General features: G+C 48.9%; 1 protein-coding gene across 4 annotated transcripts in view; it reads right to left on the bottom strand.

The window, feature by feature from the left end:
* Lpin1 (lipin 1) overlaps window positions 1-22,034 on the bottom strand; it is a 55,200-nt gene extending 33,166 nt beyond the window's left edge. Inside the window, exons 1-7 of one of the 4 annotated variants that reach the window (XM_055625525.1) lie at window positions 21,980-22,034; window positions 14,079-14,279; window positions 13,281-13,376; window positions 11,341-11,639; window positions 8,845-8,970; window positions 3,214-3,343; window positions 167-470 (exon numbers count right to left, since the gene is read on the bottom strand). In XM_055625525.1, coding sequence (XP_055481500.1) covers window positions 167-470; window positions 3,214-3,343; window positions 8,845-8,970; window positions 11,341-11,639; window positions 13,281-13,376; window positions 14,079-14,270 — 1,147 coding nt within the window. In that variant the 5' untranslated portion in view covers window positions 14,271-14,279; window positions 21,980-22,034. Of the gene's footprint in view, window positions 1-166; window positions 471-3,213; window positions 3,344-8,844; window positions 8,971-11,340; window positions 11,640-13,280; window positions 13,377-14,078; window positions 14,280-16,079; window positions 16,257-21,566; window positions 21,614-21,979 lie in introns of those variants that run through there. The other 3 variants (XM_055625522.1, XM_055625533.1, XM_055625513.1) reach the window with 3 other exon arrangements.
* Window positions 22,035-25,162: the final 3,128 nt, after the last annotated feature.

Here is a 25,162-nt window from a genome sequence, read left to right as displayed (position 1 = left end):
AATCTCCTCACTTGGCAAGAGAGCACCGATTGAAGATTTAAAGAACGACAGATGCCATGGATCTGGGACTTTTCTAATTTATTTGATACTCTGGGTGGGGCCTGGAGTGTCTCTGGGGGGCAGCATGCCTCGGGGTAGCCTAGGAGCCCCACGCTCAGCTCCATACCTTTTTTCCTGGAAGGCGAATCTGTCTTGCTGTGCTGTGCTGTGCTGGCAGCTGGGGGCTTGAGCTCTTCGGCCACTGGTAAAGGTGGGGCCGCAGCTCCTAAGGCCTCAAGATCCTCCTCGATCACAAACTGCATTTCCATCTGAGCCTTGCTATGGTGGACGGGCGGCCCCTGGGCCACTGTTGGCGACTGGTCACTAAAAGTGTCTGATGACTCACTATGGATGGTCTGAAAGTGAATTTTATCAGCGATCTTCCGACCCCCTAAGGGGCTGCCCTCTTTCATCTTGTGCAGAGGAGATGACTATATGAAAAGAGAGGAAGAGAGACCAGGATTGAAGAATGTTGAGAACCCAGGCAAAGAGGAAAGCTGGAGAACCAAATGACAAGAGGTCAGCAGCAATGGTTTGTGGCACTTGCCTGCAGAACCCAAGAACATGATCCCCAAAGCTTCCAGAAAAGACATCACTGCCCATGGCAAATGCTGCACCAAACACACATGGGTCGCAGGGTGTCACCTGCATTGCCAAGACTGAGTGGTTGGCTAGCACACGAGTGTCTTTGGGAGGTACAGCACGGCCCAGTGGGAGCTGTGGCCCAGAACTGAATCGAAGATGAGCAGGAGGAACGCTGTTGCTGGCTGTGACAACGCTGACACATCTAACACGTATGGCCTTCACCAGGCCATCGCTGCTGCAGATGAGAGAACACCCACCCTCCTGCCCACTCTCCCATGAGCTCTGTGCTCTCCCTGCAGTGCTTTGATTCCCATATTTTCCCTCTTCTCTTCCAAGTCTAGTCAGATCTCAGTTATGTTTATGATTATGAGAAAAAATCAAATAAGCACAGGGAAGAAGGAAAACATCAGCTGCCAGGTAGGAGTGACCAAGAGAATGAGGTACACTGAGGCCCACAGGTGCACGCAGCACCTCCCCACCCTGATGGCCCTCCGCAGAACGGGAAGTCGGTCTCATGGTGGGCTATGCTGCAGTAATGAGAATAAATGCATTCCTATGCAGGACAGTGTCGGGGAGGGGAACCCTGCAAAAGCACTCTCTCTTACTACAGGGCAAGAGGGTGGCAGGCAGCGAGGGCAGTGGCTAAAGAAACTAGGGATCTCCGTGCTGCTGGCCACGCACAGCCTGTCTGGGATCTGGGATTAGGCTGCACGGATGTTACACAGGAATTGTGAGAAGGCATACCCTGCATCTCTCTGGATACCTGTATCAGACTTCACCAATGTCCCCCCAGAAATGTGACTGAAGAGGGCTTGGTGGTGATCAGTTTGCAGGGGAAGGAAGTTTACCACCCAGAGACCTGCGGTTACAAATGAAAACTGATGTGCGCCAGTAGGGCCCTCCCTATCTGATATCCCTGGGCCGCTCCCAAACAAAAACTGTAACAGCTCTGCAGTTATAGCCCTTGGCCACAAGTGGCAGGTCTGCACTTCCACACTGTCTCTCCAGCAACCACTGATGTAAATTTGTTAAGATGGCCGCTGGACCAGCACTGAGGCTCACAGACAGGAAAATTAGAATGTTCCGAAAGAACGAAATACAAGCTGGAGGGGGAAGGGGGCATCTGTAGCTAGTTACAACAGACCTACTCTCTGTCCTCACTCATGTAAGCATAGTATGTGCACTGAAAGGAGGCTCAAGGGGCCATAACAGTCTCTAAGAACCTTGCGATATAGATATATGCATGTGCACGCATGTATTTATGTGTTTACTCGTGCATGTATGTATGTGTACTAGCTATACCACAGACATGGCCTCCCTGTGTAGAACTTGCTAGGCCAGGCCTACCTCTGCCTCCACTCCCTCCCCAGTGCAAGGATGACAAGCATGCACCAGCACGCCCAGACCTTAGTTTATTCTTAAAAGCAATGATGACATCATTTAAGATGTTTGTAATGCACTGAAATATGAGACAGAGTGTCTTGAAACAAAATATTGTCATCCTGTTTTTTTTGGAAATTTACCTACTATATACAGTATCCACATGAACTTTTACAGGGGGAGAAACTGAGGCATATCCTAGGAGAAAGAAGGTAAATACAGAGCTGGAGACATGGCTCATAAGTCAAGGGTGCACACTGCTCTTCTTCTAGTGGACCTGAGTTAGGTTCCCAGCAGCCATGTCAGGCAGCTGGCTCCCTGCGAGCTGTAACCCCAGATCCAGGGGAATACAACGCCTCTGGTCTCCTTGGGCACTTGCATTTATATGCAAAAACTAACACACATGTACAAAGACACCATTGAAAATAAATATTTTTTTAAAAGCGCTTAGAGAAGGCTTGAGGAAGCAGACTTTGTACATATTACCTCTTTTAGCCTATCTGTCTATTCTTAGAGTTTACTGATAAAGGTACTAAGGCCTCTCCTGGCCCAAGGCCACCTTGCTATCAAGGTGGAGAACTCACACTCAAGGCAATGTGTCTTCCAGATCCCCCTCACCTCCACCACACTCAACACAGGTTCAAGACCAAGATCTCACCAACTAGATGTTAAAACTACTCAGCACTGATGAGCTGAAACCTTTGCACTCTGTATTCCTGCTTCTGAGGCCCAGCTCCTTCACTGTCACTCCATCGACCTCTCCTGATCTCTGCTGCACCTCCACCCCTACCCCACACTCCCACACACAGTGGTTTTTCTCTCAAGAACATGCGTGCAAGTGTCTTCTAGCCTTCCCTGATAGCTCAGCCTTTCTTCCAGAGGGCTCAGATTCCACAGCTCCTTTCTCTCTGGTGACATCTCTCTGGTCATCACTATCCTCACGAAAGTAAGACTGGAAAGCGTTTCTCTTTGCAGCTTCTAGCTTGTACACAAGCTGCGTTGTTTTCTTTACTGACTTTGCACTCAGTTGTGATATACAGTGTAGGTTCCTATGTTCAAAATATAGTCACAAACTCCAGCCTGAACACATATTCACAGCGTCAGAGCTCTGGTAGTGCACCCCTTGGCTGTGCTGAAATATTAATTCCATGCAATTGGAGATACTTAGAAATCCCCGACGTGCTGTAGAATGAAGATTGAAAGTCTTACCTTTGCAGCCTGTGGCAATTCACCCCACAGCCAGAGCATTTCCAGGTTATTCTTCGGCATCAACCTATCAGCAGACTTATTGACCAGCTCAGAATCACTTTTTGGTGTTGAAGGCCGGGAGCCTGAAGGGCTTTAAGGAAATACAAACCCATGATTTGAGAGAGAAGAGAAAAATCTTTGGTTTGCCCCAGAGTCAATAGTTGTAGTAAGCCCGAAAACATAACCCTCAGGCTGTTCCCTCTGACAGTCCTTCCTTTGGCCACCAGAGGTCAGTGTGCACCACATCCAACAAGGTGACCAGCCTTGTAGCCAAATTGGAGGACAATAAGGAAGGAGCTCTAAGTTGGGGGGAGAGGGGAGTGATAGAATCAGAACTTGAAACTCTCAAAAAAAAAAAAAAGACTAATAAAAGGAGGAAAGAGGAGGAGGAGAGGAAAGAGACAAAACAGGGCAAAGGAGATGAAAAGTGGGGGAGGGGTTCTTGGGTACAAACTGCTGCCCTATGCCACACCCAGGCCTCTCCCCTGCGCTCTCATTTTCCTACCAAGCACCTCAGCTTTCAGTCCAGTGCTAACAGGTCCTGACCAGCTGATTCCAGGTTTAAACACTATCTTTGAGAACAGGGAAATATCTTCTATACCAACTGCATTACCCGGGATCACGAGGCAGCTGTCTGCAGGAATCTGTCAAAAGGCGTTCTGTGTCAGCCCACCGCAGGGCTCACTCTGCAGCCAGCTCCTAAGTCACAGTGCACATTTTTACTCCTAACACGTGAACCAAGTCCTGCGTCGTGTTCAGCCAAATTTGAGCCAAGCAATCAGCTCAGGTCCAGGATTCTCAGAAACACCAAGCCAAGAGGCAGAAACCTTAGTTTCCTTTCTCTTTATTCTCCCACACCAATTCAAGAGGAACATAGCCCTTTTACACAAAGCAGGAAATGGCTTCTCCGCAAACCCTATCTGTTCCCCTGGCTGAGCTTATCTGAGTTAAGTCCTATTGCCAACTCAAGATGGCATTTCCTCAGAGTGCACGCAACACCAGGCCACTTGTAACATATATCTATTTGGGAGATTTCCCACATGGATAGCCTGGTCATGAGGCCTCCATGAAGCCAGACTACAGGCTATTTGGTCCTCATGTCACAGTGAGGTAGAAAAGGCTCTCCCTTTCCCTTAGCACCCGCCGACCACTGATCTTTCCGATCAAAGTATACTGCCATAGGGCAAGCCTCATGTTCTAACCATGTCTGTGAAGAGGAGGCTTCTGGTAAATCATTCCATGAGTACTTCTACAATGGAACCCTACAATAACACCTACAACACACACACACACACACACAGTGGTGGCCCTACACCACACAGGAGAACTAGAGAAATGGCTGGAGAGGCGGAGCAGCAAAGTAAACTGCTCTCGCAGATGTCTGGAGATCCCGCAGCTCACATCCTCTTACATCAGGCAGCTCACAACTGCCTGGGACTCCAAGTCTAGGGGACCCAGCACCCACTTCTGAGCTGCACTTACACTTGCACAAAATCACACAGACCGGCAAACACATATACGCATATTTAAAAATGAAATGTTTTCCGCCAAAAGGGGGAAAGGGAGGCAGGTATTGCAGTACGCGTCTTTAACCCCAGCACTCAAGAGGCAGAGGCGGAGCAGAGCTCTCTGAATCCCAAGCCAGCCTTGTCTATGAAACAATATAGCACGTTCTAGGCCAGCCAGGGTTACATTAGTGAGATCCTGTTTCAAAAGAACAAATAAAATCCACAGGGCTGTGCGGGGGTGGGGTGTCCAGTAAATACAATTAAAAGTGAAGTCAATTTTTAAGTAGATTTGTAGAAGTTATGTTCCCCAGATAGAAATTAATCTGTGCTTGCTCTGATAATAAAGTTTCAATAGTACATGAGCAATATCCACAAAGTAAGCAATACTGAGGACTGAGAGGAGAAATCTCAAGACACTTGGCCCTAATAAAAATACAAACCCATGGCTGGTCCTAGGCCACTCTAAATTCTGTTCTAGAGCTGCTAAGGGGAGTGTCTGGGTCCATTATACAGACAGCCTACCAGGCTGTTTAAATATTTACAGTAAATGGCTTGACTTACATACCAAAGTGGTATTCTAAAAGTAGCTTGTAGGCTTGTCTGTCAAATGGCCCACCCAGAAAAGATTTGACCTCAGTCTCAGGTTCCCTGCCCTGATTTTCAAGCCACCCACTTGAACATCAGGAGTCAGGAGGCAACTCAGGTCCAGGATTCTGACAGACACCAAGCCTCCAAGAAGCAGAAAGAAATTTAAATGTTAAACAAGCATAATCAGGACTCATTGGTTACTGGTACTAGCACACACTGCTCTTTCAGAGGATCCAGGTTAAACTCCCACAATCCTTTGTAACTCTAGTTTCCAGGGGAATCCATCTCCCTCTTATGGCCTTCTTGGGCACCGCGTGCATGTGGTACACCGACATACATGCACACACACATTTACACATATGAAAGTAAACATGTTAAAATAAAATAGACATGTTTAATCACCTACTTACAACTTAAAATGAAAGGACGTACATATATTTTTCATAAGTAAGTTGATTAGTGAGTAAAATAGATTTTAAGTGTTAGATCAAAATTTCTATTTCATATCATTTGTCAGTAAGTTTCTTCACAAGTCACTGGGTAAAGGTAAAACTTAAGAGGTTAGATCATGGCTTTCTGTAAGAACTAGTCTACCTTTCCGAAGCATGGAAGTGGGAAGACTGTAGAGGGCAAGAGCTAGAAAGAACTCCCTCGGCCAGGTGAGGGGGAGTCCTCTGGCAATCTACCAGGCTGCTGGAGGCACCGAAAGATATACAACAGAAAAAAGGGGGAAAAAAAAAATCACAGGTCAGTTCAATATGATTTCTTATCCCGTTTGTCTACTCTCCGCAATAACTCTAAGAGACGAAAATATTTGGCTATTGAACAGCAAAAGGCATGTCTATGTTGAAATTGGTAGGAAATCAACATGAACTTTCTTTTGAAACAGGGTCTCCTGTTACCTAGGCTGGCCTCAACTGGCTTTGCAGCTGAGGATGGCCTTGAACTTCTGCCCCTCTTTCCCAAGTGCTGGGAATGCAGGCATGACCCACTGTGCCTGGTTTTATGGGATAGGGAGAGTATCCAGAATTTTCACATATGCTAGGGAAGCACTCCAGCCCATCAGCATGAACTTTCTGGGATGCAAAGATAGGAAGCTAACAAAAGACCCATTGTGTTTCCCATTTCATCTTTGTCCCCTTAGCTAAGTCAAGATCATTCATGTCTAGCTGCAGCTCAGCACTGAATCAAACTACATGATTAAAGACTTGAGCATGGGTTCTGCCTATTGTTTCCTTAGTAAAACACAACATTCTGAACGTGGACGGGTCTATTTATCTTAATGTGTGATCCATTTTACAACAGCCACACAATCTGATGCCGTCAGCATCCTGGAGTCATGAAGCAAACAAGAAAGACAGACTCTCCAGCATGTTTTGAACATTCCTTTTATAGTCTTCAGGTTTTTGGATAGGTTTTTCCATTGGCTAGCCATGTCTAAATTACCTGCACTGTTTTCTTCCTAAATCATTATGCTTTCTCTTCATGGGGATTATCTCTCCTGAACCAGGACAAGAACACAGGATAAGAACAGGCATCTCGGAGATGCCCTGTCCTGTACAGTGAACCACACTGCCCATGTACAGCCAGATGAAACTGACATGCACCGGGTATGAAGAAAGAATCACTGACCTTAAAGATTTATTATAAAAACAAGATTTGCAATATCCCATTAATGTTTTTAAGCTGGCTGCTCTGTGCAATGTGGGTCAAATAAAACCTACCATTAAAATTAATTTTACGTTTTTATAAAGATTTATTTCATTTTTATTTGTGTGTGTGTGTGTGTGTCTGTGTGTGTATGCTATGTGTGTACAGGTGTCCACAGAAACCAGAAGAGGGCAAGGAACCTGAAACAGGAGTTACAGGCAGATGGAAGGCACCCAGAGTGTGTTCTGGGGATCAAACTCATGTCCTCCGGAAGAGCAGGAAGTACTGCTCTTCACCACTGAGCCATCTCCCAGCCCTATTCACCCCTGTTTGTTTTTTGTTGTTGTTGTTGTTTTTGTTTTTTTTTTTTAATAAATCTTCTAAGCACATATGCTGGTTAAATGTTAACTGTCAGCTTGACCGAATCTATAATGACCTGGGAGATGGGCTTCTGGATGAGCATGCCTAGGGGGATGACTTTGATTTGGTTAACTGGGAGACCCACCCACTGTGGGTGGCACCAATCCCTGTGGGATCTGGGACTCCATGAATGGAGAAAGGGGGCTTCGTAACAGCATACAGTCATCTCTCTCTGCTTCCTGCTGGTGGATGCCATGCTTCAAGCTCCACCTTGACTTCCCTGCCAGGAAGAACTGTACCCTTGAACTGTGAAGCAAAATACACTGGTCTTCCCTTAGGTTGCTTTTGTCAACAACTTATTTTATGATAGCAATAGGAGAAGAAATTAAAACAACACATATAACAGAAAAATGTTTAAACCATATAGCTGTAGCTACGCCTTAGGTACCTAATGGAAGAGCTGATCTCTAAGCAGGCAGATGTCCCATCCCCACCCCCACCCCCTGGAAAACAAACATTTCCATCAGTCCCAGCCGGAACCAGGCATGAGACACAGTATACTTTCAACCCATGCTGCTGCCTGATTCTCAAGATGACCCTGAGGAAACTAACCAAGAGGGGTGCTTTGACAAGGCTGGCAGCCCATGCCCGGTCCCAGGGCACAACCACTTCTATTCTAAACTACAAGTAAATCTACAGCATGAGTAGAATAGGCCCAGGGATGCCATGACCATCATGTTTCTCAGCCTCTTTTTCACTGTCTCCACATCCCCAAGCATCTTGAGCAAGTTAACAACCTGTCCTCCACCCACCGTGATGTTGAAAGCTGTGGTCCCTTAGAGGTCACAAACTGCTGTCATGCCCAGGATTTGTCTGAGCCTGTCCCACAGAGAACACAGGATTTGGACCTTTGCCCTTTCTAGGTTCTTGGCAGAACAATTCCAGGGGGCCTCCTGTTCTTATAAGTTCCATGGGCCTGAAAGTTTCTGGAATCTTCAGGAAGGTCACTAGTCCTCTATGCAGCTGCTGCTCGGTCCTGGTCGACATGGGCACTCCAGGACAAGTGGAAAGGGCATTTCAGGGAAGCATGTGGTCCTGAAGCCAAAGTGTGGATTAACTGTAGGGCAGCACCCCTTTGACAGCGCTTAATGACATCAATGTCTCCACATTTCACTTCAAGGCTAAGTAAGAACCCTGCTGCCAGAGGGTACTGGGTAACTCAGCAGGTATTTTTATTTCTTCCTGCTATGCCTTTCCTTTGTAGTATATCTGAGATGACATCTAAATTCAATACAAGTCTTGAGATTTGCACACCTTCCACATTAAATCCTAATCTATATCCTCCCACACACACTAAAGATTTTCTGATCCTAATAATTTTCAGTTTTAGTTCCTATTTTATTATTTTCTTAGACATGCTTCCTATAGCTGACTTCTAAACCCTCTGGACAAGAAAAGGCAACCTCTGACACGCACAGCAACTTACCTGGGGCTGGGAGACCACTCTCTATCCGAATTGGGGTATGACGCTGACTGGGGATATGTTGAAATTGAGGGGAGGTTTTCGTTAGGAATATCGTCTTGGAATGATGGCACATCAGTAGGAAGAGTTCTGGAGAAATTAAAAAAAAAAAACAAAACTAAATTACCAAAAGCAGAGTCATAATAAAGCTAAGTTTCTTCTTGATTACATCAAAGGGCTTCGTTAATTAGCAGGAAGGCCACTTGTCCTCTCTGCAGCTGCTGCTCGGTCCTGGTTGACATGGGCACTCCAGGACAAGTGGAAAGGGCATTTCAGGGAAGCATGTGGTCCTGAAGCCTGTCTGTCACACACTTAGACACATTCTAGAAAGTGAAGACGGAAATAGAAGAGAGAAAATGTCTGCATGGGTAAATATGTTTGTTCATCTGCCTTGGGTGGATTGTAAACTTAAAATGATTTTATCAGAGTATGAGCATAAGGACTATAACAATGAAGGACCTCTGTAGCATCCTTAAGCGTGTGTGTGCACCTTTCTATCATCCTCAAAGCATGTGTATGTACTACTGTAGCATCAAGTATATGTGGACTACCATAGTGTCCTCAAGTGTGTGCATACCTCTGGTAATGTCGTGTGTATGCGTGTGTGTTCAGTGTAGCATCCTCAAAAGTTGGTGTGTACTCTGTAGCATCTTCACCTATGTGTGGGCCACCGTACATCCGCAAGTGTGCATGCCTGTGTGTGTGTAGCTGGGGATGGAACCCAGGACGCACACTTGTGTAGGTAAGCATTCTACCACTGAGCTGCTGTCTCTTAAATTTTGAAATAGGGTCTCAGTAAGTCACCCAAGCTGGTGATCATCCTTTCCTCAGTCTCCCCAGTTCCGGGCTTCCTGGTGTGTGCAGCCACACCTGGCATCTTGTCACCTTTCACATTTCCCTCACCAGAGCCCAAGAGGCAGGTCAGCTAGAGGTGTATCCAGGTGTTCCGTGACGTTCCCATGCACAGGGGGACTGCCATTCAAATAAGCCCACGTAAAACATGTCTCATTTCTAGCCAATGAGATAAATGGCATCACGCATGAGGATCTCTGAGTTAAACATGACTGTAAAACTCCCTAGCTTGAAGTAGGAGCAGATATTACAGCACACGGTTCAGGAGGCCACTCCTGCAGAGTCCATCTGGCTATACCTCTGATGCTGCTGCAAGCACGGTGGTTGGGTTCCGGAGTTGGAAACGGAGGAGAGGCCATTATAACTAGCCAAAACCAAACAGCCTCTATTCCCGCAGCAGATTAGAAGTTAGTCAGGAAAGGCAAGGATGCTAACAAGCTTCTAGTGTAGGTCAAAAATTATATATATTTGAGAACTGGGGGGTGCAGCTCCATTGGTTGTATGCCTAGCATGCACGGAGCTGAGTTCCATCCCCAGCACTTGGGATGTAGAGGCAGGGGAATCAGAAGTTCAAGGTCATCTTCAGCCACATAGGACCCTGTCTCAAAAAAGAAAAAATAATTCCCTCTGCACAACGAAGCAGAGGAATATTCCATTCCTTATTTCCTTATCCCTGCTTTATGTTAACAAGACATAAAAATTATCAAAAGCCACATGGAATTATAAAATTTGAGACAGAAAATATTCTTTAAGAATTAGTTTTCTATACTGGCTTTTTTCCTACCAAAATACAATGTATATACACAGAGATTGGCTACAGTATTAGAAGCAAAAAATCAAACAAAACAAAACAAAAAAAGATGAAAGGAGAAAAGCTCACAACTGGGAGCGTAATTCAAATTATAATGGAAAGGTTTGCTTAACGTAAAGTGAGTGTGAGCTCCTGTCATTTTCAGCACTGAGCTGACCTCACCTACAGATCTGCCTCAAGGCCTCACACAGAGTTAGGGCTCAGAGAACAATAACCAGAATTGGGGCAGCCAGTGAGGGGTAAAGGGTGCGACTCCAAGATAGAACAATGGCTTAACATACACAATGCCATAGACTTGATCCTCAGCACCAGTAAATAAATAACAAGCTCCCAGGAAACAGTTTTGTTCATGAAAGGCTCATTTGCCCGTTCCTGTTTCTTGACTCTATTTTAGACGTTATCAGCCCAGAGGTGTGGCACAACCAATTGTTTCTTAGGTTAAGAAACTAGAGCAAGGCTTTATTCTTCACTAAGTTGAGCCCACCACCTGATTGCAAAAATTTGTCTAAGACATCTAACAGAATAAAAAGGTTTTTTTTAATCTTTAAAAATTAATGCCTTTAGCACTAGTTGATAGAGTACTTGCCTAGCACACATAAAACCCCAGGTTCAAATGCAGCCCATTTAACAGTGCATGATGGCATGTGACTACAAGGCCAACATTTTCAAGCAAGGGGCATGATGATCAGACATTCAAGGTGATCCTCAGCTACAAATTCAGTTCAATTTGCCAAAAAAAGAGAAAGAAAGCAGCTCGTCCTCCTCCAACACAGACCCTGTCCTCCCTCGCTGCTTACCTGCTTCCCTCTGTGTCCTCATCGGAGCTCATCTCTATGGGAAACATGTCCTCATCCTCAGATGTGTTAACATTGTCATCTCTTTTGAGATTGTCCAACTGAGACTTCCTCCTCCTTTTCCTTCTCTTCTTCCCCAGAGAACCCGTAGATTGGGAGTCACAGGGAGGCAGGCCCTGGGCAGCAGTGGTGGGGTCCAGACCCCTGATCCTATCCACGGAATTCCTCTTCAGCTGGCTTTCCATTCTCGACGCTCCTTCCGACAGGATAGGGGACGTTGCCAGGTACATGGGGATGACTTCCTAAGCAGGACAGGCGTTGAAGAGCACCGTTAATACGGGTAACAGAGAAGACTTATGTGGGGGAGAGCCACAGCAGGACAACCCACAGGGAGGCATTGAACAGAGGGTCAGAGTTCATCAGCTCCTCAAACCCTGCTCTGTACTGAACACAACACTCATACAACTCATAATAGAGCCACGCCATTACCAGTGATTTCAAACCACCAAAACTCATCTAAATTATCCAGGGCAGAGAAAAACGAGGGCAGAGTCATGGCACTGTTGCTGGGACCTGATCGCAGTTTTATGTTTTATTTTGTCTGAGTAAATGTGTACGTGTGTTTGTGTTCATATCACAGCTCTGGAATGCATGAGACCCAGTCTTATTGAAAAAAAAAAGAGGAAAAAAAAATCAGATGACAGCTCTAGTCTATGGGCCTGTTGTTCCAGAGCACGTCCAGCTGTGTAGCCAGTGAGGCAGGAGACAGGCACTCCTCAGGAAGAAATATAGAAGGGTAGAGATGGCATAAGTATGGGGGGGTAATTGGTGATAGCACACAGGTCTCAGCTTCTAGCAGGCTCCCAGCATCCACCGGTGCTGAGCTGGCCTGCTGGTCCAGGGCATACGAGCCCCAAACGACTCCTCATCTCCTAGAGCCTACAGTGGGCCTCAGCCAGGAGCAATGGATGGTTATAATAATCTCAGCTGGTAGACTCAGGGCTTCCCATTTAGACAGGAGCTGCCTGGAGGCTGTGCGGGGTGCAGCAGACAGTGGGGCAGGGAGCAGCCCTTGGCTTCCAGCCCAGAAGCTGTCCCTCCAATAGATAACAGGGAGGCACCTGCCTGGGGCAGTTAAAATTGCAGACACTGGTTTTAGTGTTTGAGGCTCCAACAGAACCTCCTTTCCGGGAAGGAACCAGCCTAAGTGTGTTTAGCAAGAAACTCCGGCACAAGATTGCTTCGTGGGAGCTCCTGACAGGCTGTTGGCTACCTCACTGTAGCACTCTCCACCCTGCCGCACTCACTGAACCCGAAGCTGGCTGTTTCAGCTAGGCTGGCTGGCCAGCCAGCACGTTCTCTGGACCTGCCTGTCTCTGCCTGGCAAGGCTGCTTTTCTCAACATTGGTGCCTGAGATTCAAACTCACGTCCTCAAACTTACACAGCAATCACTCTTGACTACCAAGGCGTCTCCCCATCACAGACCCTCAAAGGGTTAAACATGAAGCCGCCACACAACCCAGTCATTTCACTCCTAGGCACACAATGGGGGGAAGCGTGCGTTCTCACAGAAACTGGAATCTGGATGTTCACAGTGTCACGTTCACCAGCCAAAAGGTGGCAACACCCCAAGATGCTCAAGAGACAACTTAGGTAAATGAAATGTGCTATCTCAAGCCATTCAGCCACCAAAAACGCTAACAGTTCAGCCCCAAAAGTTGGCTCAGTGGGCAAAGCATGTGTTGCTGAGCCTGACAACTCAGAGTCCCATCTCTGAGTTGGTGAAGGAGAGAACCAGCTCTCAGAAGGTGCCCTCTGACAGGTAAGTCCTCACTCTGATGCCAGCATCTACCGGGCGAAGGGCCCAGAACTGCCTTTTCCTCGGGTGTGCCTGCTGTGTCCCCACACGCTGTAGGGGCCCTGGATCCCAAGGCCTCCTCACCTGATCATTGTCCGTCTCTTCAACGAAAAAAGCTTCTCCATTGTCTCCCAGCTTCATGTGCAAATCCACAGACTCTCCGTTGATTTCTATGTCCACCTGAAGGGAGAAGATGGTGAAGGACCCAGTGCGCACCTCAGGTCTCAGGTGGTGTCCCTCATCCAAGCACACCTGCCCTGAGCACTGGGGAGGTGCCCTGGGGAGGTGGGGAGGGAACTTGGGTTTCCAAACATGGCTACACTGGTCCTTTTCAATAGCCCCAATGCTGCTGCAGAACCTTCCCACTGCCCACCAGCATGCACACTTCTCCTCTCTCCAAGGATGAGGAAGGCTGTGATTGCCACCCAGCCAACAGAAGAGAAGAGAAGTGACCCCATACGGCTTCTGAAACCAGGTCATAAAAACACCATGTCCACCTATTTCCTCATAAGCAGCCACCACATGGAAAGGGAGCCATACCATCTGGAAGGTATCTGGGTGGTAGTCCAGAAAGACAATGGACAGGAGGGAGCAGGTGGTCAGCCCTGACTTTTCCCTAGAAGTGGCCTACAGGCCACCCTGCCCTGCTGTGACATTCCCTCCTGCTGTCCTGCCTGCTGTGCCTTCTGAGCCTCAGACTTGGTGGGCACCCCTCTTAGAGGACCTGGCACTGCCATGGTAATGGAAACAATGAGACCATTAGTGAGCATTAAATTATGTAGCTAGGCATTTTGACCGGTGGCTCCTGAGAGCTCAGGGCAGGAGACCGCACCCCCCTGCTGCTCTTCTCTGAGGAGGAGAATGGAGGGGCCCATGCCTCACCACTTTCTCCCGGGAGCGCAGGACACCCATCTTCCCGAAGCGGACGTGGAAAGGGGAGCACTGCAGACTGCCGTTGGGCTGGCGGATGACGATGATGTCGATACATCCTGACAGCGTGGCAGGGTTCAGTCCCTTGTAGAGCTCCTTTACGGTCACAAACACCTGGCCGGCCAACTGCCCCACGTAATTCATTGTCTGAACCTGACAGACGACAGACAGACAGATCACACACAGGTTCACGAGAGCAGTTAACATTAGACGGCCACCCACAGTGTCCAGCTCGGCACTCCACTTCAGGGACGCAGTGTGCTCATTCTATTTTCACACCTTGCCCACATCACTGTTTCCAGAATGTTCTCTGAGACACCCCTGCGACAGCCCATCTCTCCCACGCCTTCAAGCCCCACATCCTTCCCACCACAGGGTCCGGCACGGAGAGGCCCAGGTATCCCAACCGAAGGTGCCACTGGGCTCAGTCCATGCATCCCGGGATGGCGATGAATGTGACCTGCCACATCTGTGTTTGGCAGTGTTGTCTCAGTGTCAAACACAAGAATCCGTGGGCAGCAGAAGTGAACTGGCTTGAGCATCTGAGACCTCAAAGCCTGACCCCAGAGTGACACATCCCTCCAGCAAGTCCATATCCACGCCAACAAAGCCACACCTGCTAATGGTGCCATGCCCTACAGATTCAAGATGGAGCTCCTTCTCCAGCACCACCTCTGCCTGCATGCTGCCATGCTTCCTGCCATGACCTAATAGACTGAAACTGTAACACAGCCCCAATTCAATGGTCATGGTGTCTCTTCACAGTAATGGAAACCCTAGGTAAGACACTGCTGAAATCCATCTCCGACGAAGTCTGAGAGCTGCATTTGCCTGTGTGTGTAAGCACTAAACCGTTCAGGGGCTGGCAAGATGGTTCTACTGGTAACAGGCTTGCCACCAAGCCTGAAAACCTGAGTTCATTCCCCAGGACCTGCATGGAGGAATGGGAACCAACTCCCACAGATTATCCTCTGATCCTCTGACATACAGACCCACAGGCACAAACTAATGTCATAAATATTTAGAATTCAGTTTAACTCTGTGTCCATTTCACAAAACATCACTAGAAGACAGCCAGCTGATACAAGTAGAATGGCAGCTACCAGGCCTGGGAGGGAACAAGAGACTTGCAGTGGTGGATGATGGGTTTCCGGTGCAGGAGGAGTGCACTGATGGCTGCACACTTCAAAACGACTTAAGGGCTGGAGGTGCAGTTCAGTTGGTACAGTGCTTGTCTGGCATGCATAAAGCGCTGGGTTCAATCCCCAGCACTGCATAAACCAGGTACAATGGTGCAGCCTGCAATCCCAGTACTGAGGCGTTTTGTTAAAATGGGAAAATCAGAAATTCAAAGTCATCCTAGGTTTGGGACCAGCCTGGACTACATGAGGCCCTACCTCATAAAACAAGTTAGAAAGACCTGAGGTGCAAGGGACAGCTCCTCCCCAGGAGGCATGTGACAGACGGTGGTCTTTAACAAGCTAGAGTAAGCCAGGTCCTCTCAGGTATCTTCTGGGCTCAAATTAGGCAAGGTGGGTGGACAGGGCTCTTCTTTTTCTGCCCTGGTACTAAGGCTCTCTTCTCAATAAGCCCTGTGGAGTTTTCTTTTAAAAGTTCTACACAATCAAACCACTAAACAGAGTTCTAAATTTCACTTACTTCAGCTGCGCTGGCATTGAAAAGCTCAAAGAAGAGGCTGATTCCATTAACCTGAAGACGATAAGCAGCCAGAAGAAACCTGCCCAGGCAGAGGAGCCTCCCACAGTCCCATAATCCCATTATTCCAGTGGGGGTTCAGCTTCCCTGAAAGCTCTTGAGGGAGCAGGAAGGAAGAGTTTAGATCTGAGTGAGAAAACATCTGGAGAGTTCCAGGGTGAGAGGCAATCAGAGCAACCAAAGAGAACAAATGATGCTGACAGTTCTCCAGTGGGCCTGCTTGAAGACGCTGCCCACCTGACTGCCTTCCAGTCTGCTGGGTTCATCTTGACACTTGACAAGATGGTGCACCTGGCAGCTCCACATGCTGGAGACGGGATTCTGTGGTGCCTGGCTCTGATGTATTTTTGAAGGAGAACGTCACTAGGTCTTATGGAATTCTCTAAAGCGGTGGGTCTCAGTCTTCCCATGGCTGTGACCCTTTAATACAGTTCCTCATGAGGTGATGACCCCCAACCATAAAGTTATTTTCGTGGCTACTTCACAGCTGTAATTTTGTTACTGTTGTGAATTGTAATGAAAATATCTGACATTACAATATCTGATATCTGATTTAAGACCCCCATAAAAGGGTTACGACCTCCTGGTTGAGAACCACGTCTTTAAACCTAGACAGTGCCTCTGGGAATTCTGCAGTGATAAACTACTTGGATTTCTTTTCCCCCTTTAATGTAGCTGCTTCTGGGTTGGCATTCTGAACCAACACTAAGTTCCCTGAAATGCCATCTCTAGATAAGAACTTCCTAGATAAAAGTGGAGCTTACATTGGCAAGGAAACCACACTTCAAGGCCTCAACCTGGAATTGGAGGGTACACACTCTCCCTCATCAATCCTGGCATTCTGCAAGTGCTTGGCACAGCTGCCATCCATCTCAGACTGTCCCAGACATGGCCTCAGGACATCATCAAGTCTCATGACTCCTCACCTAGTTAGGACATTAGAAAAGTCTACATTTAATCCAAAATTGGCAGAATCCATGTGCAGACTTCGTAAACTGCCAAGAAATGCTTTTTTTCCTTTTCCTTTGATTTTTGTTTGTTTTAAAAATCTGCCAAAACTAAGAATCCTGCCATAGCTCTCCTAACTCCACAAAATGTGTTAATGCCATTCCACCACCTGGAATATTAAAGCCTCAGGCCAGCCCCATTGAAAATATGTCACAATAACATAAGGGCTCAGAAGATGATAGAAGACACCTGGTATGATGAATGGCCCCCAGAAATTCGTGTGTGTGCATGCGTGTGTGTGTGTGTGTGTGTGTGTGTTTGGCCCATGGGGAGTGGCACTATTAGGAAGTGTGGCCTTGCAGAAATGGGTGTGACCTTCTTGGAGGAAGTGTGTCACTGTTGGGGTGGGCTTTGAGGTCTACTATGCTCAAGCTACACCCATTGTGGCACACAGTGTCCTTCTGCTGCCTAGGGATCAAGATGTAGAACTCTCGGATCCTCCAGCACCGTGTCTGCCTGGATGCTGCCATGCTTCCCACTATGGCAATAATGGACTAAAGCTCTGAAACTGTAAACCAGCCCCAATGAGATGCTTTCCTTTATAAGAATTGCCTTGGTCAAGAATTGGCTTGGTGTCTCCTCACAGCAATGGAAACCCTAACTAAGACACTTGGACAATTATGTATGAAGAGTTCATAAGCCCAGATTCACACAGGGAATCAAGAGAGGAATGGCTCAGTCCATAAAGCACATCAAAAGCATCCCGGCACCCACATAAAAGCCAGGCATGAGACACTGCGGAAAAGTGGGGAGGGACAGTCAGTCCAAATGAACCAGTAGCCACAAGTGCAGTTAGGGGGCCTAGCTCAAAAGATAAGGTGGACCTAAGGAAGGGAATGTCAGTCTCTGGCCCCAACATGTACACACCCACCTGCGCACATACATACCCACCTACACACACATACAGCTGTAAACACACTCCTCCAATAGACACCTACGCATGCTCACATACACAGGCACACATCTGCATACACACACTTGCACATAAGTATATACACACCCACCTGAGCGCACGTACCTGCTCACAGAGACACACCCACTTGCACACACATGCGCAAAATAAGGCCTTTCAAAGACCCCAAATAAAAACATTCCATAAATCCTCGAATAGATTCACAAAGCATACGCTCAATACTCCAGTCATTAACACAACAGAGTCCTAAAAAGAACTACCCATTTGGCACATACTAGCAAATCCCAGCAATTCCACAGCAAGACTTGAGTCTTCAAATTCAGGATCATGTTTTCAGTATGTGTCTGCGCACAGGCATATGTCACAGCACAAATGACCTCAGAGGACAACTGGTGGGAGTCAGTCCTCTCCACAGAACTAGTGAGAGTTGAGTTCTTTATTTCTTTCGATGAATGTGGGTTCCAGAAATCGAACTCAAGTCATCCAGTTTGGCAGCAGGCACCTTTACCTCCTGGGCCATCTTACCAGCCCCCAAAGAGGACCACCTTTGTGGGAGGAAGTGACCAGAGACTGACTGTGATGGGGGGAGGGAAGCAGAAGTCGCTTAAGATCAACAAGGCCCTGGATTAATAAATTATGGACCATCCGCATTATATATGGAATAGTATGAGCCTACTAGGAGCGGAAGAGAGTTGTACGCTCCGCAAATATCCACACTCACAGGGCTACCAGCTGCCAGCAAGGGGGTGGGCAGGAGACCTTGACTTTTCCATACCCACAAGCATTGCTTTCACATCAGTTTTTAATGGGGAGTCTGAAAAGTCCTGTACACTGGTCTCGGAGTCTCCAAGTCAATGAAAACCACATGAAAAGGACATGAAGGAGCTGGCGAGATGGCTCACAAGGCAAAGGTGTTGCTGGCAAGCCTAAGGATATGAGTTCAATCCCTAGAACCCACCTAAAGGTAGGGGCAGAGAAAAGACACTGACCTCCACACTGTCTCTGACCTCCACATTCATGCTGTGACGTGCACAATCTCTCCTCTCTCTCTCTCACACACACACACGCATACATTTTTAAATACTGCTTCTAATAAGGTTCTCATTAACCTTCATTTTAAAAGAAATGAGGCAGAAGCGGCAGGGACAACTAGGGCCCTGCTCTGGCAGGAAGGTTGGCTAAGTGACACTTGGACTTCTCAGAGCCCAGTTCTGGCAACAAGCAGGCATTATAATCCCAGGTAATGAGTGTTCTCAGGTCCCTGCCAAGAAGCACCCAGGGCTTGGCCAGCAAGACAGGGACACACAGAAGACACAGTGTGGCCCCTGTGCTCTGTGAAGCCTCCCTGGGTTGGGACTCAGAACCTCAGCCCTTAACCGTTAGCTCCCTTGCAGGGCACATGACCTTTGTTCTCCTCGGAAGCCCCAGTGTCTTTTCACACACTTTCGAGAACCCTCTGTGGAGATGCCCATCTTGGTCAAGAATGTTCCCATCCTGAGACCTTTGAACATCGCTGAACCTCCCCCTCCAGTCCTGCCCCAGCCATCAGTAACAGTCACACTTGCCCTGAGTGTCCAAGAGGAGGGTGGTTCCGTTACCTGTAGGATGGGTGATTTAAACGGCACCCACCATGCAGAGGTGCTAGGAAATAGCCTATGTATGGTGTTTTCCACAGTTTACACTCCAGGTAAAAACTAGGTACTGACCCAATGGTGGCAGACAGCTCCAAAAAATACTGCACTAAGTCTCTCCAGCAGAGCACTTTTGCGTGTATTTAAATTTAAGTCCCTCAGATGTGCCTACGCAACACAAAAAGGCAGAGCAGGGGACACTACTGTATCACATAAATACTGGGATAGTGAAGGGTATATTCATGTTCCACAATACCATGGTTTCAGGCAGGCAGGGTATGGTGAGACACGCCTGTGACTCTATAGCCAAGAAGGCTGAGGCAGGATGATATTGAGTTCCAAGGCTAGCCTGGGCAAAACAGTAAGGTCAAGACCACAGTTCCGAGTTCACATACAAGGGCTTCCAAGTACAGCCAAATCACCCACCAGTCTTCATTGCTCCCTTTCTGGTTGCTTTTCATAAGGCTCCAGAAGCCAGAGCTGTTCGTGTGCAAAGGACAGCCACCAAGCCCATAGGGCCAGCCATGCTGGAACAAGGCAGGACCCCCCTAGACATCCCGCCACATACTTGCTCAAATCAATTTGTGTCATTATTGGTCCCTTTCAGACCCTGAACCTAAAAGGGAAAAGACACAGGAAAAATGGATTCACAATCTAAGGTGAGAGAGGGGTGAGCCAAAGCAGCTAGCTCAACCACAGGCCAGGGGCTAGCCTTCGCTAGCCAGGACTAGCACAGGTCTACAAAGGGCCCTCAGTGGTACCCTGAATTTCCCCCATTGGAATACTGAAGTCATCTCAGTTCACTTGGGCAACAGTCTGGCCAATGAAGTGTGTTTTTTCCATGACTCTAGATACAGAAGCTGATAAGCAGGCTCCACCAGTGACGTCCCTGGCCCACAGAGTTCCAGCTATCAGTGGTCAGCTGTCTTGCTATCTCCTGACTGAAGCCCCGAGAGCAATAGATAAGCAAAGACCTGGCCCAGCCCCACCAGCAGACACCTCACCCCACTCCGGACAGCAACAAAGGATCCCATCTCCCTTATCTGTGCCCCAAGTTATCACCCAGGCAACAAGACCGGGCATGTTGTCCCTTTCACCGCCACTCTACTTTCCAAAGTGGTAAGTATCACAAGAACGTTGACAACTGGACCTAAAGAGGGTAGAAGTCGCGTGGGGGTGGCACAGCCACCAAGACAGAACCAAACTCAGGGCCCAGGCTTCCCAACCCAACCACCAGGCCCTACACAAGTAGGGAAAAGGGCCAAAAACACACACCCACACACACACAAAACCCGTGACAGCAGAAGCAATGTCAGCAAACAGGAAGCTTTGTCAACATGGGAAACCAAACACACTGGGATCTTTCAGCCTTTCTGGGAACACTGAAAAGTTCCCTCACTGGTGTACATATCAGCCCTTAATTAGTATGCATTCCTAAACTGCTTCCATTCATAAAACGTGTATTACGGAACAAGGGACGGATAGTAAATGTCTGAATCCTCAAGGGCTGCATCCTCTCCTCCAAAAACCGTTACGGGCTCATCTTCCCCAGAACTTCACTATTCTATAGGAAGCAGCTGTGTCTCACGCTCCCCAGACCAGACCTGCCCAGCGCTTTCACTCCTGCTTCCTGCCAAGGAGGGTGGACTTCTGCAGCAACTACTGACCACACAAATGCTCAGGCAGCCACCTTGACTCTGTCCCCGTGCCCCCCCACACACACACACCCCAATACTTAAGATGACTTCCAAAGCGTTGCTTTTCCTCCATACTCCCCTGGCCTTCCCCAGGTAAAACTATCTGCAGCTCAGGCCGGTGGAGCCGCAGGCCCAGCACCCACTAGACTGCAAAGCTGCGTGGAGGCCTGCGGCGAGCCCGGTAACCTGAGAATCTGGGTTCCCAGCTCGCTGCCACCCAGCAGAGGTGCGCCCTTGGGCAGGAAGGACGACCTCCTAGTCAGTTCTCAGTGTCCTCCGCTGCAAAGCCTGAACCCTAAAGCCCCTTGGGATGAGTCTCATCCGGGTCCCAGCCCACGGGGTCCCTGCAAGCCTGGGTGCTCCGTGGGAAAGCCCGGGGATATGACGCGGCCCACACGGCCTCCCTGAGGGGGCTCACGTCTCAAGAGCGGCCCTTGGAACACAAACTGGGACCCGGGTCCCCACGGCTACTCACCAAGAGGACACGCGCGTGTGTAGCCGCCTTTGTATGCAAACACCAGGCCAGCCGCTGCTGTCAGCTTTGAGTAGGCAAGGGGCGGGGCCTGAAGGGGGCGGAGCCTCCGGGGAGGCACCAGGGGGAATACGGAGGAACGTGGACCTGGGATGTTTCATGGCCCACCGACACCCCTCTTACCCCTAATACCCTACCTTCCTCATTCCACCCACCCCTCCCCAAACTGGACTGTTAGCCTTGACTTTCCGGGAGTAGGGGCCCTGAGACTCCTTCCCAGAGCCTTCTATTTCGACAGCCTGACCCCTTTTTTGACCTTATTACCGTTGACACTTAGTTCTCCGGTCTGTGACACAGTCAGCCATCAATCCCCGTCCGTTCTTAGCGTCCCCACACCCTCCTCCCTCCTGGCTTACGTTCACCACCGGGCAGCAAAGCCAGGAACGAACAAATAACGGACGACGCCAAGTCCGGTGGCGGAATGGTTCAAGTCGGACGAAGCCACTCTCAAGGGTCGCTGGGACCCCAAAGGACAATAAATTGTTTTACTTTGTTGGGGAGACAGGGACTCCGAGCCGCCTTCTAGGTAGCCTACGATGACCCTGAACTGTCGCAAGCAAGCGTACTCCCTACCACGCCTAGTGTTTGCAGGCTGGGAATGGACCTCCCAGCCGCTGGTATGCTGGGCAGGCCCTCTAGCAACTCCGTCGCCAGTTAATAAACATCAGGTTATCTATACAGAGACCCTCCAAAGAGGCAGTGCCTTCCGGGGAACAGAACGGCAAAGATTCCGAGGAAGGCTGCTGGAGAAGGGAACTGTATCCGACAGGAGAGTTCGCCAGCCGCAGCCATCCAGGGGACCAGAGAGGAGGGACAGATCAGAGGGATGTAGAGTGCTTTCCGTCTTAGGAAAAAAAAAAACAAAAAACAAAACAAACAAAAAAAGGGGGGGCGGGGCGGGTGTCGAAGGCATGCACTCTAGGCTGGCCTTGAATTCCGCGGATCTAAAGATTTGCCTTAAACTTCTAATCTTTCCGCTTCCAGGACGCTGAAATTACAGAGGCCCACCCCGACACTGGCTTTAAGTGGCTCTGGAGATCCCACTCAAGGGATTCTGCGATGCCAGGCAAGAGTTCTAGGTCCCCAGTCCAAGACCAGATCCCTGGCGAGGTCACAGCAGGCCTTGCTGGGGAAATGAGCCAGGCTGAGCTGGCTCCACACAGGAGCTCAGGACACAGCAGCTCCGGGAGATCAGCCTGGGCAGGTGACTTGCGCATCCGGGCAGGTGTGGAAGCGCTCCAGCTGTGCTTGGGGCAACTCAGCCAGACAATCCTTGCAATGCCCACAAATTCCTGAGGCTCTGGGGCCCGGGGTGAAAGCATCCTGCCCCCACCCCCTTTCCAGAAAGCAAATCCTACATTCTGTCATTTAAGCGAAGCCTTTAAAAAAAAAAATTTTTTTTTTTAATTATTCAGATTTGAAGACAAGTGGAGTAGAGTCCGAACAAGTCCAGCCTAAATCCCTTACTCCATAAATGACTGGGGCACATGCCCCCCACAAACACACCGATTAACAAAAGTCCGGCCGATTTGTTCACAGCAAGCTCAGTCCAGCTTTGCCTGTAGCCTATAAAAAGATCACCCACAGAGAGAACACTTTTCTCAGAAGCATTCACTGAGTCACTCTGGATGGTCACACCGTAACAACAACAACAACAACAACTAAAAGTGGACTCTGAAGCACAGGTGCTCTAAACCGGCTGAGTCTGGATACCCCCTGATGGGGCCCCAGGCTGTGTTGTCAGCAGCGAGGCTGCCTGCTGAGCTGTGACTCAGCCCGGGAGCTGAGGTGATCCCCTGAGCCAATCCCCGTACCTGCTGTGTTCAGCCCAAGTCGGAAGAGGGGAAATAACCTAATGACTCTAGCTAGGGGAGGAAGGGGCCAAACCTTGGCTCAGCAACACAGCATCCTAGATTCCAGACTCGGTTTTACAATCCAGGAAGTGGGTGGAGGTGCTCGTTAAGCAGGTCCATTTTGAGGGAACGCTGTTAAGATCTTGGCCCTGATGCTGACTAGAGGAATGGGAATTCCCTAAGGACTTGGTGGCTGTTCTACCCAGTGGCTGCAGCTAGCGCCCTGGTCCCTGGTCCCCTCAGAGAGGACAGGCATCAAGTGTCCATCACGAAGGACAAGAGACAATGGCGTGCTGAAAACTGTTGTTTCGCTAAACCGGGAGTCTCAGGTGTTCCTCAACACACCAGGAACTTGGCCCTGCTGAGGAGAATATAAAAGACCCCTTCTAACTGAAAAACCCACCTCGCTTGCTGGCTTGTTGGCAATGGCGGTAGCTGTCAAGTCCTTAGGTTCTGTTTTCCAGACACTGCTACCAGGTCTGACCCCGGGTGCCTGGGCAGGTGTGGACTGAAGGGTGGGGCAGCACTCTGCATGAGATCCCCACAGCCACCCTAGGCAGACAACTGACTGACCTCTCCACTTGCAGAGGTCAGCTCTGCAAAATCCTAGCAGAAGGGCTCCCACAAGCACTGGATGCCATCCCAAAAGGACAGAGTCTGACCACCAAGGGCATCTGGGAATGGGAGGCTCTTCAGAGTCTAAAGCTAGCCCTTAGTGAAGGGCCCCAGCTGTAAGCTACCAAAGGAGACACTGGTGGACCTTAAGGAATTGAAATTTCCTCCCATGCTGGGAGAAGACAAAGGCTGAAGCCTGGTGCCCTTCATTTCACATACCGTTTCCTTGTTCCTCGTCCTGATGGGACCACCCTGAATGCATCTCCTTTCTCTGCTTTCCCTCATCACCTGTCTGTTTAACTGGCCTGTTGAAAGCCTAAAGCCTGTGGCAGAACCCAGCTTGCTCAGGGAGTTGAGACTGGCAGAGCCTAAGCTCTGACCCCAACTCCAATGATATAATGAAGCATCTTCATTATAGGGATTTCCTTTCTGGGGTCCTTCAGAAGCAAGATGGGAAACTTGGTACCATGAGGACAGAGGACAGAGCAGTGGGAAAACCCAGCAGAGACAAAATACAGCCCAGGGCACTGTGGTAGGGCCTGGGGGAAGTTCTGGGAAGTGGATATAAATGACCCTGGTTTCCAAAGGCACAGGAGGAGGAAGGTAATCCAGGAATGGCAAAACACAGACACGAAAGCAGGGAAGGAAGGCTTTCTAGGGTCACCAGGGCCATCTTAATTAGGGTAGTGCTCCAGGAGGGCCAAGAAATGTCAAAGACATATAGAAAAAAATGTCTAGTCGGTGGCAAGTAGGCATCTTGGAGCCCGAGCTACTCCAATCCATCCCCCAACATGCCAGGCAATAAATAGCACCCAGGCTCCCCAGAGAACCAGGCACACAACATTGCAGCCAACACACACAGCCTCAGGGATGATCCATGTGGGACACACCCAACACTGGGGACACGCTCCCTAGTCCAGTCTCTGGGGAGAACAGCCACAACCCATGCCTCTCTCACTCACTCTCCATTTGGTGCAGTGGCCTGTGGGTGTGGTAGGTACCTGGGCTAGATGAGGATAGCTGTCCTCAGTTGGGCACTACAGTCTCAAGTAGTGAGCACATGTTCAGTGA

This window comes from Psammomys obesus, unplaced genomic scaffold, assembly GCF_907164565.1.
Source record: "Psammomys obesus unplaced genomic scaffold, mPsaObe1.curated_primary_1811, whole genome shotgun sequence".
In the NCBI taxonomy this organism is placed as follows: domain Eukaryota; kingdom Metazoa; phylum Chordata; class Mammalia; order Rodentia; family Muridae; genus Psammomys; species Psammomys obesus.
This window is presented reverse-complemented; position numbering and strand designations above follow the sequence as displayed.